The following is an 18606-nucleotide window of genomic DNA, read 5'->3' as shown; positions in this document are numbered from 1 at the left end:
CTAGGAACTGGCTCACGCTGTTATGGAGTCTGAGAAATGCCACAGTATGCTATCTATAAGCTGGAGGACCAGGCCAGCTAGCGGTACGATTCAGTCTGTGTCCAAAGGTCTGAGAACTCATGCTGTAACTCCCAGTTATGACTGAAGGTGGCTGTCCCAGATCAAGAACAGAGATCGACTCACCCTCCCTCTGCCCTTTTGTTTTATTTGGGCCCTCAGTGAGTTGGATGATAACCTGCCCACATTGCTGAGGGCAGATCTTCTATACTCAGTCTCTGCTGATTCACATGCCAATCTCTTCCAGAAACATCTTCACAGACACAGCCAGAAACAATGTTTACCAGCCGTCTGGGTAGCCTAGTCAAGTTGACAAATACATTTAGCCATCATAGTAAGTTTAGCAAGGGTCCTCCCACTCTTGATATCTGATCACCCGCATTATGTGGTCAAATTCCTCATCCCCCGCTTCTGATGTACAGATGCCTCTCCACTTACAATGGGGTTACTTCCTAATAAACCCACCATAAACTGAAGGTACCATACGTAGGAAATGCATTTAATACACCTAATCTACTGAACACCTCGGTTTAGCCTAGCCTACCTTAAACATGCTCAGAACATTTGTATTAGAATACAGTTGGGCAAAATCATCGACCACAGAACTTATTTTATAAGCTGTTAAATATCTCACCCTGGCTGGGTATCTCAGTTGGAGCACTGTCCCGTGCACCAAAATGTTTTGAGTTTAATTACTGGACAGGACACATACCTAGGTTGCAGGTTCGATCCCCAGTCAGGGCACATATGGGAGGCAACCAACTGATGTTTCTCTCACGTCGGTGTCTCTCTCTCTCTCTCACTCTCAAATCAATAAACATATCCTTGGGTGAGGACTAAAAAAGAATATCTTGTAACTTAATATGTGGATTGCTTTCACACTATTGCAAAGTTGAAAGTCGTGAAGTTGAATCATCGTAAGTTGGGGGTCATCTGTATAAGTCCTCGGCCTAACTTCAACAAGAATCCTGGTAGGTCAGTTTAACAAGAATCCCCGTACTCCCAATGTCCCCTCTTAGTAATTTTTCATGCACCGACGTCCTCACTCTGCTCTTTCACTATAAATCTCCAGCTGTCTTTGCTGCGTTCAGAGGCGAGCCAATCTCTCTCCCCTGTTGCAATATCCCTACTGCAATAGTCTTGAATAAAGTCTTGTTTACTATTTAACCCTTGTCAAACAACATTTTTTATATTTAAAGTGTACACTTTTATTAGTTTTTATTTTATTTTTCAATTACAGTGATACTCAATATCACTTTATACTAGTTTCATATGTACAGCATAGTGGTTAGACATTTATATAATTTATGAAGTGATACCCCTGATAATTCTAGTACCCACCTGGCACTATACACATTTACTACACTATTTTTGACTATTTCCTATGCTGTACTTTACATACCTGTTGCTATTTTGTAACTGCCAATCAGTACTTCTTAATCCCTTCACCTTTTCACCCAGCCCTTTAACCCCCTCCCATCCAGCTACTCTCAGTTTGTTCTCTGTATCTATGAGTCTGTTTCTAGAGTAATGGTTTCCTTAACAGCTTCCTCGTAGCACGGTAGTTTCACAACTTCTTATATGGTGGCTGCTTCCAGCAGTGTGCAATGTGGAAAGTTGTCAGGCCTTTTTGATGCCTGGTCTTGTCATTTCCTCCACATGCTGTTGGTCAGGGTGGTCACAGGTCCAGCTCAGATTCAAGGGAGGGGTAAATAGACTCATACTGCCACAAGCACGTGGGGTGGGAGATGTTGTGCCTTCTTTGGAAATATGATCTACCATAGTGTTGGAAGTCAATTTCTACGTAATGCTGAGAATTTAGAGTAACTACTTGACCCCAGGAAAGGGAAAAATTCATAGTACAACATGGTGTTTATGACTAAGATTTATCTGTATTCCGTACTCAGCCTCTATCTTGGGATGGGAGGGTAGATAAGTAAAATTTGAATAATGAGATTGCTTCATGAAAAGCCCTATAAGCAGTATTGCTTCAGTACTCTTACAGAAAATGTTAGTACCACATTGGAAGACAGGTGGGCTTCCCACTTCTGGAGAAACACAATACAGTGCAACTTCGGGACACCAGGAACTCCTGACGATATAGGCCCCACCGAGATTCTGGCTGGTCTCTGATGGAGACGGTCATTTCAGTAGGTCTGCTTCATTTGAACTTGGCATCCCACTCCAAACTCTTTGTTATGGCTTTGTTCCTGATCCTGCAAAATGAGAGAAAGAAAGTGATGGAGGAGCGGCAATAACATGAGAACACGTATTGAGATGAAGACTGAAGATGGGAAAGATTCAGTATTAAAAGACAGGGTTGTGGGGAAAAGACACAGCAGGACTCATGCCAGGAGAATTTCTTTATTTCAAGGATAAGAACAAAACCCTACAAACACCAGGGTAGGCAATAAAAGTTAGCTGTAATGGAAAAAAAGTCAGACTGATATTTTAACTTCTTAGCCACAGTGAACACTAGAAGAATTTTGAGGAAAAAAGAATTATGACCAAAGTCGTGATCTGAATTTTCCTTTGTATGAGGGTAAACAAAAACAATTTTTAAAGAAACAAAGATACCCCTAACCAGTGTGGCTCAGTGGGTTGAGTGTCGTCCCACAAAGCCCAAGGTTGCTGGTTCGATTCCTGACTGGGCATACGTCTGGGTTGTGGGTCTGGTCTCCAGCTGGGGTGCATGTGAGAGGCAACTGATTGATGTTTCTCTCCTTTTTCTCCCTACCTTCTGCTCTCTCTAGAATAACTAAATAAAATATTTTTTTAAGTAAAAAAGAAAATAAAGAAGCAAAGACTTAGAAAGTTTATCCCCAACTTTTTCTGGAGGAAAAAAACTTTTTAAGGACATACTTAACTCCAGCTAAGCCAAATTATAATAACATGAAAAGCTGAAGAAAACAAAAGATGTGTAATGTAGGGGAAACAGTGGTGAACATTTTAATTTACACCTAGATTTAAATAATTGTTGATGTAGTGGTGAAGCTAACTGCAATCTTAAGAAAAAATTGTGAAAATTAAAAACTTGAATACATTGATACTAGAACAGAGATTTTGCAAAAAACTGAGGGTTCAGCTAACAAGCGTAGGCCTGCTTCTGTCATCATTTTAGCGACTGCATTACTAGGATCTTTACTGGCCCTGCCACCCGACAAAGGACCCTGACTTCTCACCACTCTGCATCCTCCTCTTTCCCTTTGTGTCCTCCCCATCTCTGCTCCTCAGCCCCCCACTCCTGGAAAACCCCAAGGACCCCCAACTCCTGCCTCTCTTAAGAAAACCTATGACAATTTCTCTAACCCTCCTTTCACCTAAACTCCAGGCTTAGCTTTTCAGGTCCCAAACCCGCCAAAGGTCTTTAGCTAAAGGAAAGGACCTTCTGAGAACATTCAGGAGCCACCCTTTCTAGAATGAAGTTGTGATTTTAAAGAATACCTCCCCCCATTTTTTTTTTTTAAACAACAGAAACTTATTTTTCACAGTTGTGGGGGCAGGGAAATCCAAGATCAAGGATCCAGCAAGGTAGGCTTCAACCCTTCTTTCGGCTTCCAGGCAGCCCGCCTTCTTGCTGTGAGCTCACATGAGCTCCACTTCAGTGTGTGACCCGAGGTGGGGGTGGGTGAGAGGGTGAGAGAGAGAGAGAGAGAGCGAGAGAGCGCGCACACACTCTTATGTCTTTTCTTATAAGGACACAAATCCCGTCAGATTAGGCCTTCATTCTTTATCTTTTAAATTAAATTTATTGGGGTGGTTAATAAGATCATACAGGTTTCAAATGTACATTTCTGCGATACATCATCTTTATATTGCATTGTGTTAGGCCCTCCTTCTTACGATCTTATTGGGAAGGCCAAAAAGTCTATTTAGTTTTTCCATAGAATAAAACACGTATTTTTCATTTTCATCACTAACTTTATAGATTTGGATATTTTGAGTATGTCAGCTATCTCTTGTGTGGTATAATGTTGATTGTTCTCAATGTCTCAATTTGATCACTACAACTTCAACTGGTCTAGCGGACCGTGGAGCATCATCCAGTGAGAAATCTCCAGCCCGAAACTTCACAAACCACTTTTGACACATTCGATCAGTCATTGCTCCTTCTCCATACACTGCACAGATCTTTTTTTTGCATTTCAGTTGTTTTTGCCTTTCTTGAAATAATAAAGCATGATATGCCAAAACTGTTGCATATTTTCTTCCATCTTCAATATTAAAATGGCTACACAAAAATTCACCAATTTTGATTTTTTTAAATGCACACTGATATCACAGCTGTCACAATACAACCTAACAAAATTGTTTCTAATGAAGTTGAAGACAACTAAGTGCTACGAGAGCCATCTCATGGGATAAACCAAACGAACTTTTCGGCTAACCCAATATTTTACCTTACTTCTTTAGATGCTCCATGTCCAAACACAGCCACTTGTCCCATGATTTTTGTTAATTTTTTATTTGTAATTTTCATACATTTGATGCTATATCATTTTACACTCAGAGCATGACTGATATTTTCTTTTCATTCTTTCCTGTTTTTTATCCAGAATGATACTTTGTCATACATTTGCCATCACTGCTTTCTTTGCATTTGCCTGTGCAAGTGTGGTTATACTTTTAGTTTTACCCATTCTGGATCATGTTGTGTCTTTTGTTAACGGCATACCATTGGAGAGTTTTTTGTTTTTTGACTCTAATCTGAGTGGTTATTTTACTATCCAATCAGAGGTGTCCACCTTGCGGCCTGCAGGCTGCCCAAGAATGCAGCCCAACACAAAATCTTAATTTACTTAAAACATTATGAGATTTTTTTGTGTGTGTGATTATGTGTCACAGTGTATTTAATGTGTTGCCCAAGACAACTCTTCTTCCAGCGTGGCCCAGAGAGGCCAAAAGGTTGGACACCGCAGTTTATTTGGTATTATTGTCACTTCACGTTTCTTTGTGTGGATGCTTCTCCCTCTGCCATTTCTCCTGTTCTTTGATGTCTTGTTCGAGTATCCCTAGTTGTTTTGGCTAGTGATTTGGACGGGAAGTTTTATTTTTTAACGTTGGAGTTATTACTAAATTATTTTTTCTAAATTAAAAGTAAAATAATCTTTCTTAACACTGCCTATGTAAGATTAGAACTTTATCATGCTTTTACATCTTACCTCCCTTCTAGATGTTTCCTAGGTTGGGTTGGAATACCTCAAATTTAGTTTTAAAATTATGAATTTCATCCTTTCATTTTTGAGTCACTTTCACATTCGCATTGAGATTTGTTATTAGATTAACCGCAATTATTTACACATTTATTCAAGTTCAAAAGTTTTGTTGCTCAAATCATTCCCTTACTTCCTTTCTATTAGCTGTGTGGGCAGCAGGAATCCTGAGGTGGAAACAGGACGTGGTTTCTGGGTGCCTCGTGCTTTTGAAACGCCCCTCGTAGATTAGGGGAATTCATGTTTTATGAATCCAGCACAAGCGTGTGACATAGCCTCTGCTAATCCCACCCACCCAAGCAAGGGTTCAGAGGTGGGCGGTGTGAGGAAGCAAGTGCCACACGTGGTCTTACTGTATGGCAAGGGTGTGTCGGAAGGCTCTCCTGGTTAGGGGCAGCACCTGCATCTTTACTGAAGCAGCCTCATAGTCTGGTTGGATATTGTTTCCACTGTCCATTTTCAAGAACCATTTTCTAGCCTATATACGAATCCTGTGAACTACCTTATTCTTTATATGAATGAACATCTTATTTGGTGTTCTAGAGGTCTTGTGATAACTCTAATTCTGAATGATACAAGTACTTCAGATAAATGCTAGTTTGGCTGGTTTCAGAATTCTCAGGTAGTATTTCTGTCCCCTTCCAAATGCTGCATATATGGTTCTATTGATTTGTTGCTTTTCCTTTTTGGTATTTAGTATTGCTGAGAAGAAACTTGATGCTAACCTATTTTTTCGTTTGTTTTGTAGGCAACCTATTCCTCTCTCCCCACAGATGTTAAGTTTTTTCTTTGAAATTAAAAAAAAAAAAACAAAAAAACCCCTCACTATGATGTGTCTAAATATGAGGTCTGTCTGGAAAAAGTCTAGCCATTGTAAATATAATGAAAGCAGTTTGAGTGACATTGATGTAACCTGGCAGCCAAGGAGAGCGGACTGGAATGTGCACGTGTGAACAATGACTTCATGGTACTAGTCGGTGGTGGCGGTAGACACTGTTGAGTGGGCATGTGTTCTGTGGGCTGTCACATTCAAAATGACTGAGAACAACAAATCTGCATCAAATTTTGTGTTAAGCTTGAACATTCCTCCATGGAAACTCTTCGGATTCAGAAGGCCGCAGCCGTGGACAACGGTGATTGGCAGCTTCACCATGACAATGCATCAGCTCATGCATCACATCTCATGCAGAGTTTTTTAGTGAAACATCAAATCACCCAGGTGACTCAGTCCCCCTACAGCACCAATTTGGCACCCTGAGACTTCTGGCTTTTCCGAAAACTAAAAGCACTTTCAAAAGGGAAGAGATTTCAGACTGTCAATGAGATTCAAGCAAATACAGTGGGGCAGCTGATGGCGATTTGGAGAACTGTGTGAGGTCCCAAGGTGCCTACTTTGAAGGGGACTGAGGCTTTATTGTCCTGTGTACAATGTTTCTTGTATCATCTTTAACGTCTATTTTTCTTATTACGTGGTTGGATACCTTACGGAGAGACCTTGTACAGTTAGTTATCTGTTCGAAGTTACTTCAGGAACAAAGTTGGTTTAGAAGTTCACAAATGCCCTCAAACACAAGGAAAAGTAGAACTAGATCTCAGGAATGAGAGGGGCTGAAGGTAACACCAGGAAGTAGTGACTCTCTTCTTTCACTTGCTCTCCCCCTCCCTCCCATGTACCCTTCTCTTTCTCTACTGGCTGGCTTTCCCTTAGTTTTAGCTTCATGATGCCGATCACACAAAATAACCTCAGCCGTAACCCTGTAAGGTCTTTCAGTTCCAGCCCTCAATCACCAACCAGAAATTTCCTTTCTGACTCTTACTTCAAATCGATTGGCTGTCTTTTTTTTTTTTCTTTTAAGCCAGGCCATGTAAGTGTTTGGTCACTGGTCAGTTGATGATGAGTCTCCCCTATGTCAGGGGGAAAGACTGGGTACATGGTTCAGTGACCAGTTATTGAGGCAGATTGCTTGTATTCAAAATGGCGGTATAAGTGGAGCAGGTAACGCCTGACACTGTTCTCAATAGCTATTTTTCACTAATGGTGCTTTATATTCAATGGTCACCTTCATTAGTAGACATTATTAGTATTTTTAATTTAAAAATAGTAACAATCACATAACTTCGAGAAATGAGCTAATAGTCATAAATATAGAGAGAATTATCCTGAATGTCAGAGGAAAGAAAGTATATTTAGCACCAAGAACAGTATTATACACATAGAACATACAGGTTGAAAGAAGTAGCAATGGCCCGACAAAACCCAGAATATAGTTGTATAGACCACAGAGCAGAGTTTGGAGAATGGCAGGAAAATGACCTGGTGTTCACAGGAGTCCAAGTCCATAGGTCTCAACACTACAAAGCAGTATTTTCAAGCCAGCAGAGTATGAAGAACATATGCTTATTAGAAATTAAAAAGTAATTTATATATTCTATTTCAGCCACCACGACTTTCAAAAAATTACGTTTGGTAGATTTTAATAAATTGACTACTCAACATATTTTGTATTTCTGGCACTCTATTCTTTTCCTTAGATACAAAGAAACCCAGTGATAACAGAAATTAGGATACAGTGCGACTAGCTCCCACCCCCCACAGACTCATCCCTTCACTTAATCTGGTGGTAACAGGATCTGATTTGTCAATTTTTTTCTCTACTCCGGTACTATTTGACCCTTATAGGCTTATCTTTTATTTCATTATTTCCCCCTTATTAACTTTCCTTTTAATGCTAAGGTAACTCATGAATACCAGAATGGTATTTGAGAATAAACTATGGTTGCCATAGTTGATTGGCTGTTACCACTCTTTCTGTATGTAACAAATTGGGCACATTTTCCTTTCACCTGAAATCAATATTCCCCCCATTTCAAAGTTCCTTTTCATAGTCTCTTCTTACTGCAAATCCAAATTAGATAATTGCTAAAATTATTGCCTTTACAATAACTGTTTCAACAGGAGCATTAGCTGATCCCTCAAATACAGTCATCATCATTAAAATTACCTGTTCATCCATGTCTGGCAAATTTGTCTACTATTGGGAGTTGAGATGGGCGATATCAGATTGCATAGCTAAATATTCAAGTCTTTGATTCCTAAAGGAGAGGGAAGTTTATTTGTTGGTATAACTGCCGGATTAAAGGTCCAGTTGTTGAGAGGAACACCTAGAACCGAATGCAATCATTCAAAAAGCTTTCTTGTGACAGCTTAGGGCAGTCATTCTACAAGTGTGGTTCCAGACCAGCAGCATCACCTGCAAACTGTTAGAACTGCAAATTCTTGGACCCCACTCGGAATCAGAAACTATGGCAATATGGTCCAGCTGTTTTAATAAGCACTTCTGGTGATTCAAATGCACTTGCCTAAAAACCACTGTCTTGTTTGCTGCATGCAGTCCAAAGCTAGATATTTCTCAACAGGTATCACAACTCTTAACAAATCCGTAACATGGAGCTCAGCATGCCATTTAAGTAACAAGCATAAACTGGGAATATCTGGTGTTATGGCAGCACCCTGTGAACTTCTAAAAGTAGAATTGAGATTTGCCCCTTTACTAATTCTCTAACTAGAGGGTCTCAAAGAGCAACTTTACCCTCAATGGGCAACACAGACTGATTGGCCCTTCTCCCAGCAGGCGCTGCCTACAGTAATTCCTGAGTTTTCTGGCATGTGGAAGGCACCCTTCTTTTTCATTTCCAGCATTAATATCTTATTTTACTTGAAAAAAAATTTTTTTTCCTTACTTGAAAAGGGCAGTTTAACTTTAATTGGCTTACATCCCATCTCCTTCCATAAAAGTATTTGAAGTGGCTTATGAAACTGGCATGCACTAATTCGGAATAGAAAATCAGGACTAAAAGGGGAGGAAGCAAACATGACCTGTATGCACATATCCCTGTTAGATAAGGCAGATGAAAAATACAAATGGAATAAATTAGTATTGTTATTCACAACTATTTCATTCAGAGAAAATTTGACAAAAAATTAAATGTAGATATAGTTCAAAGAGCAGTAAAACGAGGTGTCTGCAAAGTGGTGCAGTGAAGACTATGGACTGTGGAGTAAAATGCCTTACTTTTAATCAGAGCACTTTATTTACTGGCACATTTTATTATTTTTTTTAAAAACCAGCCTCATTACCTGTAAGTAATAACCACAGGTAAGAGGCAGTTAACTAACCGCATGATGTGATTTCGAGGGCACCAGACACGCTTACACCTCCTCAGCCTTTTCCCAGTGCCCCACCACATCTAAATATCTTCTCCCTTCTCCCAGTGCAGATGCATGACTTACTAAAAATAAAATTTCATATATTCAACACATGTATTTATCATCTTCCACACCCTCTGATCTTTTAGAACAAATGCTGGGAAGATCAATTATCTTTGTTAATAAATGTATCGGTTTGTCTCACTTCATGTCAGGAAGGGGGCACATATACCCCACAACCCTACCTGTCCAAACCAAAGTTTTCCTCAACAGGGAGGGCATTTTAAATAGTCTTTTGAATACCCTAATGGTATTACATCTACTTTTGAGGTTCCATGTGATCTGCACTTTCCGAACATGGCCATGTGCTGATTATACTTGGTAGCTGGAATTTTGCCGTAACATACAGGGTGATAAAAGGTGTTCATGCCAGATTCAGTAGCAATAGGGAGAAGATGAAGGGACAAGACAGTTACATTCCAAGACAGGCTTGGAAGAGACTACATATACCTAAGAATAATCAATTAACTTTTCAAGTATAGAATTGTATTAAGAAAAAAAGAAGTATTCGATGTGGGCCTATTATGTTCAATGCCTAGTCTATGCTAGGCAATTTACATTGCTATTAAATGAGTTTGTTTTAAATCAACTCCAGTGGAGTAAGAAAAATATGAAGAGGAAAACTATTAAACATCAGAAAGTGCTAATCACATATAAGAAAAATAAATTTCAGGAATGGTTAAGTGCCAATGCATGGAATGGTTAAATGCGAACAGTCAGCTTCAATTGTTTTTATTACAGTAGGAGGAATTTTACTCTTAATGCATAGAATTTTGAAGAAAAAATTTATATAAGCTTTTAAAAGAGGCCCTTTTGACAATTATTAATACAAATGTGGTAAGACTTTTCAAACAAATACCAAGTTCATTAACAGTTTACATACAGCAAATAATTTATTCTGAAATGTTCATTTAGTTTCTGTTGAGACACAACTCATGTCTCATTAATAAAAGAGCAGCCATCTCACCTCAGATACCAGAATATACAACAAGTTACAGCATAGCAAAAATTCTACCTACTTTCAGATAAAATCTAGTTCAGGTAAAATAGTTTCATTCAATGTTTTACAATTAACACATATATATATATATTTGAGCACAAGAGTGTAAATTGTTACACTGTAGCTATCTAATGCACATCATGTGACCACAGAACTGTTAATTGAACCATCAGTTTCATTCATGCAGTAAAGCAAAGCAGGCTAGGTAAACTTGTTCATCGGGAACCATATTACTGTGAATTTCACAGCCACATGATTAATTATGATGTTAGATGGGCTCGCAAGGACTAAAACAGAATTTTTTTTTTTTGCATAAATACTAATTTCTCCCTGATGTAAGTTTAGTCAGTTTATATTCTAGAAATGATTGATAACAGCAATATATCATATCTTCTATCTGTAGTGTTCATTATTTTAAGACAAGCAATAATTAAAGGATGATGGGATGGGATGGGATGGGATGCTACTTAAATACCTGTAAAACATACTGTACAAATATACTTGGCTTTACCATTTCCTTCCTAACTATCGAGAGTGCCTCCCAAAATATGACCAGTGAAAACAACGTATACTATCAAATATGGCTTCCAGAACAAAAACCATCTAACAAGAATCAAACCTATTTACAAAATTTTTCAGCCTTTTAAAGTTTCATTTGAAACACAATTTCTACATAACAGTTGTAATTGACACATACTCTTCTTAGTTTCATTAATTAAGCTCTTTAAACAGATGTCACAAGGTAAGACCCAGAATGGCGCTTAGGACTTTGAGTTCCACTGGATTCTGTGCCGTCAGTTTTTGAATCTCGTTTCTTTGTGTTGTTACTCACTGGCGTCGGGATCTGAGATGGCCGGGCTGAAGTGCTATCTGCACTGCTTTTCCTGGGGCTTGGGTTGTAATTAAAAGGAGTCACTCTGGCAGCAACAGTCCCACTAGGTGAACTGTGTTTGCTTGAGCTGCTAGAACCGAATGGGGTACGCTCAGCTATCGAACTTTCACTAGTCTCTGATGCAGGGACAGGATTACTTTGTCCCAGTTTTGCCTCACTTCCTTTTTGGTCTGGGGCATCTACCTGAATGAAGGAGTTCAGGCGGTTTTCCAAACCCGCGGTGCGTGTGGGGCCACTGCCATTTCCCACATTTTGTTTTCCCTGATTATCCTTTGAATCTTTAGCATTTGGATTTCCCTTTTCTGAAACACTGTCAATCACAGGAGGAGTATTTCCTGTGGGAGACCTTCCGGATCTAGGGTTGTTAATGGGACAGTCCTCAATTCTCACCCAAACATCTTCTGTTTTAGAAACAGCAGGTGCCATTTGATAAATTAGAGTCTTTGATTCAGCACCATTAGCAGCACCTGAGGAAGCAGTCTGAGTACAATTTGTGGGAGAAATTTCACTTTCTTTTATTTTTCTCCATGTTCCTTTCGTAGATCCTTGGTTTTCCTTAGTTTGTTTGGTTCCTGAAATACAGGTCACGTGTTTTTCATCTTCACTTTTTGCTTTTTCACTGGATTCTGATGAAGCAGAAAGAATTGAGGATGAACTTCCAGTTCTTCTCCAAGTGCTTACCCGAGGAAGAGACGATGAATGTTTGCTGTGCTCACGTTTCCAGGTTCCTGACCTATTGATAGGAAGCCTGGAAGGACTTTCAGAATGGGAGCGTGCTATATCATGGCGCTTTGCTGGTCTTCCATCATTGTATTCTATGGTGGGACTGAGATTAGGGGGCAGTTTTCGCCACCCACCAGCCTGAACAGATGAATGTGTGGATAGAGACATATCAGGAAGGGAAGGACTTAAAACTGGAGTCTGTGCCTGGGACCTAGTGGGAGAATCTGGTCTAGAAGATGGAGAAAGAGATTCAAATGAAGCAGATTCCTCCAATTTTCTCCTTAGGGTTGGGCTTGGAGCTTCTTTGATGAAAGTTGACTGGCGTACTAATACAGGTCTCTCTGACCTATCAGATTCACTTCCACTTGATTTAGTTGAAGACATTCTAGAAAGTTCTACCTTTTTATTGGATCCATTGCTATTATTCATCTGATTTAGTCCTTTGGAAGCAGACTCACTTCTTGGGATACTATTGCCATTCTTGGACAAACCTGTTTGTTTGGTAAGGTTCTGCTGGCTCATCTGTCTGCCTGGAGATGTGTATGACATTTTCCCAGAACCCGAGGACTTGGTTGAAGCAGTACTAGGGGATGATGTCCTTGGCAGTTGAGATAATTTGTTAGGAGGACTTATTCCATTTCTACCAGGAGAAATTGAATTTCGTCCTGGAGACTGCATAGGTCTACTTAATGGTTGCTGGATTGGTCTTGAAGGAGTGGAATCTCTAGATCCTGATCTAGAAGACCCTTTATTTGACCCTGCCTGTTGCGATGTCTGCCTGGTAACAGGGCTTAATTCTGACTTCACTGATGGCTTAGCTCCTCTGGGAGAAGTGGTGGCTGTTTGACCTTCACTGGGGCTTTTGGAAGCTGGAGTCTTAAGGGGTGGGCCTTTTTTAGAAACTGGACTTGTACTTGAAGAGCTATTTCGAACTCCTGGAATGTGGATCATCGTCCTACCGCGAGAGATTGAAGGCATGTTTGCTTGAAGGGGCTGTTTCAATTGGCTTGAAACTTCGGAATTAGATCGAACTTTCCCAGTAATCAAACTTTTATAAACCCTTTTTCCTCCTTTGATTCCTTTATTTTCAGATTCCATCTTTTTAGATTCCAATGTACTTTTCTCCCCAGGTTTCAGAATCCGTGGGCCTTTATTACTTGTAAAGGGTTTTTCCTCTTGATCAGGTGTAAGATGGAATGGTGATCCCAGAGAGATTCCAGACTTCAGTGAAAGGATGGAATCTGAATCAGATGAAGCTTGTCTAGATAAACATGCAGCAGCAGCAGCTTGATGCAAACTACTTACTATGGAATTTGCACCTTCCTGAATGGCTTTCCAATCAAAATTTTCTGAATCGGGGGATAAACCATGTTCTGAATCTGGTCTCTGTACATCTTTCAAATCAAGTGTCAACTCTTCTGCTAATATGCCACCCATATTTCTGGAACTGTGCTTTTCATTATCACCCTTGAGCCTTGAAGGCTTCTTCTTTTTTGGCATTGCAGAACTTATACATTCTTGCAACAGGTCATCTTCGGAGTCAATACTGAGAGAGCTGAGAGAACTATTTCTTGAGAAGCAAACAGGGGTATCTTCAACGTGAAATGACTTAGGAGCATAACCTGATGCCTGAGGTTTACTTGGTTCTCCCTGTGAGTCAGAGGGCTCTGACTCTTTGATAGGTTCATTTTCTTTGTTGTTGTTGTTTTCTTGATCGATGTCACTAAGAGAACTTAGAGAGGAATTTCGAGAAAAGCAAACCGGAGTATTTTCAATAGCAAAATTCTGTAGTTTTTCATCAGTTGCTGCCCCTCTGTCTGGTATGTCTTTGGATGACTGGGGAAAAGTGGACTGCTTCTGTAGCATGGGTTTATTGGACTGTCCTCGACTCACTGGGTGTTTTGTAATAGTTTGTGTCTTATTACCTGATTGTTGGCTGGAGGTTAGTTCTGTGTGACTGGCAACTTTAGCTTCTGATTCCTTATTGTCTTTCCCCTTTCTTAATTCAGCCTTTTCCCTGGAAAGATCAACATCATCATCATCAAAATCTAGAGAACTCAAAGAATCATTTCGTGAAAAGCAGTATGGAGTTCCTTCAATAGGCGTGTAATGATGAGGAGAATCAAAAGTAAAACTTCCTCTGACTCGATCTTCATTGTTTGGTAGCTTATCATTGAAGTCCTTGGAATTATTTTTCAAGTTCTGTTTCTTTGAATCTTTATTATCTGAAAAAGTCCTTTCAGCATTTAAATTATTTTTTGAATCTGTATTTTTTTTTACACGTGTCCTATATTCAGTATTTTGTGGCATAGGTTTTACTGGTGAAGTAGGTTTCTTCTTCTTACTATCTAATTGATTCTTGTTAGTTCCAGATGAAGACACAGACGCTTGTTGAACCTGGTCCATTATCTTTTTCACACGGAAAGGTTTGTGACTTTTCCCTTTGGGCATAGCAGAATTAATGCATTCTGCAAGAATGTCACCTTCTTCTGTTTTACTGTCATCCAGTGCAGGTATAGTTACAGATGACGGTTTTCCTCTTTGAGCCTCATCTGTACTTCTGCCTTCTGTAGGAATGGTATCTCGTTTTTCAAATTCCCCTGTCTGTGCCCCTGCTCTAACCCCTTCTCCAGCAACTAGTTCATTTGGAGGGGATTCTATTGTTAGATCACTGAGAGATGTAGCTGTGGAAAAGTTTATAGGCGTCCCTTCCACACAATACACCCGTGGCATATCATCTCCTGGTGTAAAACTAACATGCTTTTGTGCTTGTATCCTGTTTTGTGATGGCAGAAGTTTGTACACAGGCAGTTGACTTGGTTTCCTTGCTACAGGTGGAGGTAATTTTGAAGCACTCTGGGCTGGCTTTTTGGCTTTGCGTGAAGATTTTGTTGGCATGGCAGAAATAATACACTCTTCTAATATTTCAATATCATCATCATCTGAATCATCTAATAGATCTTTTTCAGAATCAGGTTTTTCTGCCTCTTTTTCCTGATTTTCATTTGGTTCTTCAGGCTGCTCAGATTCTGTTTCATTCGCATTGTCATTTTCCTGAACTGGAGGCATTATTCTTAATTCCACATCTTTCTGTATGAATGGCTCATCAAGGCTCAGTGCACTCAGGCTAGATGAACAAGAAAATCCATCTGGAGTACTTTCTGTGGCAAAATGTAATAAAGTATCAGCATCTGGAAGAACCTGGACCCTCTGAACTGCAGCATTTACAGCAGCTTGCTTCGGTCCACTTTCTCTCTTTTCAGCATTAGGTACTTTATTTTTAGTTACCTCTTGTTTAGCCTGAACTGCTTGAGGAGGAGGAGGTGGAGGAGGAGGGGTTTTACTTCTGCTTGGTGGCATGGTTTGCCCAGGGCTATCTGGAAGGTCACTGGGGCTTATAATACCACTTACCATTCCACTGCAGGGTTCACTCTGAACAGAGCTGGCAATTGAACGACTCTCAAAACTATCAAGTGAACTGACAGAAGTACATCTACTAAACATGAGTGGAGTCTCCTGAACGTAGTGCTCTGGTGGACTTTTAGGTGTCTGGGCACCACTTTTTGATGGAGATTTGGCCCCTGAAGAAAGTTCAACAGCTTTGTGCCTGGCTGATTCTGAAGATAAACCAGAAGCTGGGAGTCTGCTGGATTTGGTTCGGATCTGCTGCGACACTGTTGGAACTTCACTCACAGAACCTTCAGTTGATCTAGTTCCACTGCTTTCTTTTATTTCTGATACCTGTAGCGTATTAGCAGAATCTGTTTCCTGTGTCGCCTGATCACATCCTATTTCGTCTTCAGCTGATGACAAAGATGATAATGAACTACACCTTGAGAAACATATTGGGGTATCTTCCACACAGTAAGTCTGTATTGTCTCTTGGTTGATAGAGGGGACTTTGCAAGAGGTGGCTTTTTGAGTCTGACCACTTCTGCTTTGCGCTGAACTTGGATGGAGCTGATTCTGCCGCTTGGCATTAGATGAAGGCGTGGATGTATTGTCACTGCTTGTAGAGATGTGTTCGGATTTAGTGCTTTGTCCAGAGGAACTCTTCGAGAATGAAAATGATGGTTTCTGTGAGGGAGGAATGTCTGTGGAATATTTTAAACTATAATCAATAGGCTGATCCACATGATGTTTTTCTTCATTATACTTTATGCTATAGTTTGTTGGTCTCTCTTCCTCTTCATGCTGTTCTTCCTCAGAGTAACGTTCACTATAGTTGGTTGGCTTATCATCTTCATAGTCATCTTCCTGACACAAAGACTGGTTTACATTTTGATTAATTGTATGGTTAGAACCTACTCGATTTGTTTCTGAACCATTGGCTCCTCTTGACCTATATGGGGAAACACATTCTTGCTGCCCAAAATGTGGTTGGAACTTGAGGTGTTTATCATCAGTGCTCTCAGTATATACAGGATAAGTTGTGCTTTGACTCCTTGATTGTCTTTGCTCACTGTGTTTCATTTCATCTTCTATTATATGTTTGGGTCTTGCCCATCGTTCATTCTGTGAAGGACTTTGCCTTCCAGAGTTCAACTGCTCATCTGAATATTTAAGACTATAATTTATTGGTGTATCTAGTTCTCCATCATTATCATCCATATGATTTGCACTGTGTATTTTATGGGCTAGGTCAGCTGGATATTGACCATAGCTGCAACATTTACTTTCATCATCTTCAGAATAGGATTCAATCGAAGGTTTCATTTGACCTCTTTTACCGTAACCATCACTACTGCTGACACTATTTAAACTATCATTTGAAGATCTCTTATATTCCAATTTGGCATAAGGCATAGAACATGTCCTATTTGAATTTTCTGACTTAGCAAAGTTGTAAGTGTTTGAATGTGTGTGAGTAGTAGAGCTTCTTCTTAGTGCATTCCTCTCGTCTGCCCCACAGTGTAACTCCGTGGTAGACCCAGAACTTCTGTCTTCCTGAGAGGTGTGAATGGCTGATACCTCTTCCATGACTTTAGCAATCTGAGCTGCAGTGGTGGAAATCTGCAAACCTCGCTTTGAAGAGGTTCCTGGATTTTCTGTTGCTGGGTGGTAGTTGCCTAGGCTAATTCCTCGTTCTCTCTCCAAACTTCTATCTTTTTCAGAGCGAGAACTATCTAAACTTCCTCTTGATGATGAGGAGCTGGGCAACACTGTAGTATTTAAATATGGTGACAGGACAGTCATGTTTCCGGTATTAAAATTGTCTGACCTATTATTATCATCATGTCGATTGGTGTCAAAAACATAGTCACCATAAAGACTTGGCTTGTGTCTTTGCTTACTACGATGAGATGTCTTGGGACTTAAATTATCAATATTGTCAAAAGTTTCTGATAAGTGCTGAGCATCTAATTCTGCTTCTAGAGCTTTTTGTTTCCTGACATGAAGAGATGGCAAGCTTGAACCAGGAGACATAATATTGGCATCTTTATACTTTGCGGGTCTATTTGCCATGAGATTCCTTAAAGCTGCAGCACTTCCCATAGCAATCATTTTGTGCTTTGAGTGAATGAGGTTCTTGAGCATGCTGACTGCCCCCATGTCCCATAACGCTTCCTGGTCTTTAGGATTTCTTGCTGAGAGATTCCACAAAGTTCCGCATGCATTACTGACTATTGTCAAACTGTGAGATTTTAAGTGTTGTAATAAGGTTTGCAGGCAATTGTTTTCTCTTAGGATTTGCCTGAAATAAAAATAAGATCACAAAATTAAGGTCAAAATCTGTTTGTAGTAACAATAAATAAAAGGATAGAAAACAAACTTAAATCTAAAGACATCTAATCTAAATTGTTTGCCAGTGGCGGACAGTGAGCTTTAACATGGTGGTCTTTCCTCAGCAGTCGAGTAGACACCTGAGCGCTTACTGAGTTTAAAAAGTCTTCTTTGCATAGTAGAAAAGACTATAAGGCTTGTAATTTATACATCAAAAACTTAAAAAGATGTTTGTATTCTTTACAGGTTCTTTTACTAAAAGTACCACATAGTCTTTTGGAAAATGAGAGAGGAGGAACAGTGAATAAAATGAATATGTGGTGGAAGATACCATATTTTTGTTGGCATATTACAAGGCCCAAGTTCTAAAAATGTGTAGCCTGTATCTGAGGTGCTCTTTTAGGTATCACAGCTCTAGTAGATTAGATGAATGGTTGTTGGCTAAATATGATTACGATATTAAAACACCATTAGAAAAATGTTAACCACTATACTCTCTGGATCATATCCATATGATTTGTTTTTGTGACTTTAACTTTTTCTCTACATATGAGTTATACCTTTCAGCTATCATTTGTTCACTTCTAGACATCTGTGTAATATTGTGAACTTTTATTAGAATATACTAATGAGTAAATTAGAAATTAATAGTTATCTTTGCACCACAATAAATGTAGTTTGGCTTAAAACTTGCATAATTATACAAAACCAATGGATCTTTTTGAGGAAA

At 39.6% G+C, this 18606-nt stretch overlaps 1 protein-coding gene across 19 annotated transcripts in view; it reads right to left on the bottom strand.

Moving 5' to 3' along the window:
• Window positions 1-10854: 10854 nt before the first annotated feature.
• APC (APC regulator of WNT signaling pathway) overlaps window positions 10855-18606 on the bottom strand; it is a 159382-nt gene continuing 151630 nt past the window's right edge. For all 19 annotated transcript variants that reach the window (XM_024563317.3, XM_024563320.3, XM_024563323.3 and 16 more), the window contains one exon: window positions 10855-17847. In XM_024563317.3, the coding sequence (XP_024419085.1) occupies window positions 11262-17847 (6586 nt within the window). In that variant the 3' untranslated portion in view covers window positions 10855-11261. The remainder of the gene's footprint in view (window positions 17848-18606) is intronic.

This window comes from Desmodus rotundus, chromosome 1 (genome assembly GCF_022682495.2).
Source record: "Desmodus rotundus isolate HL8 chromosome 1, HLdesRot8A.1, whole genome shotgun sequence".
Taxonomy (NCBI): domain Eukaryota; kingdom Metazoa; phylum Chordata; class Mammalia; order Chiroptera; family Phyllostomidae; genus Desmodus; species Desmodus rotundus.
Note: the sequence above shows the minus strand (reverse complement) of the source record. Positions and strands in the feature narration are given on the sequence as shown.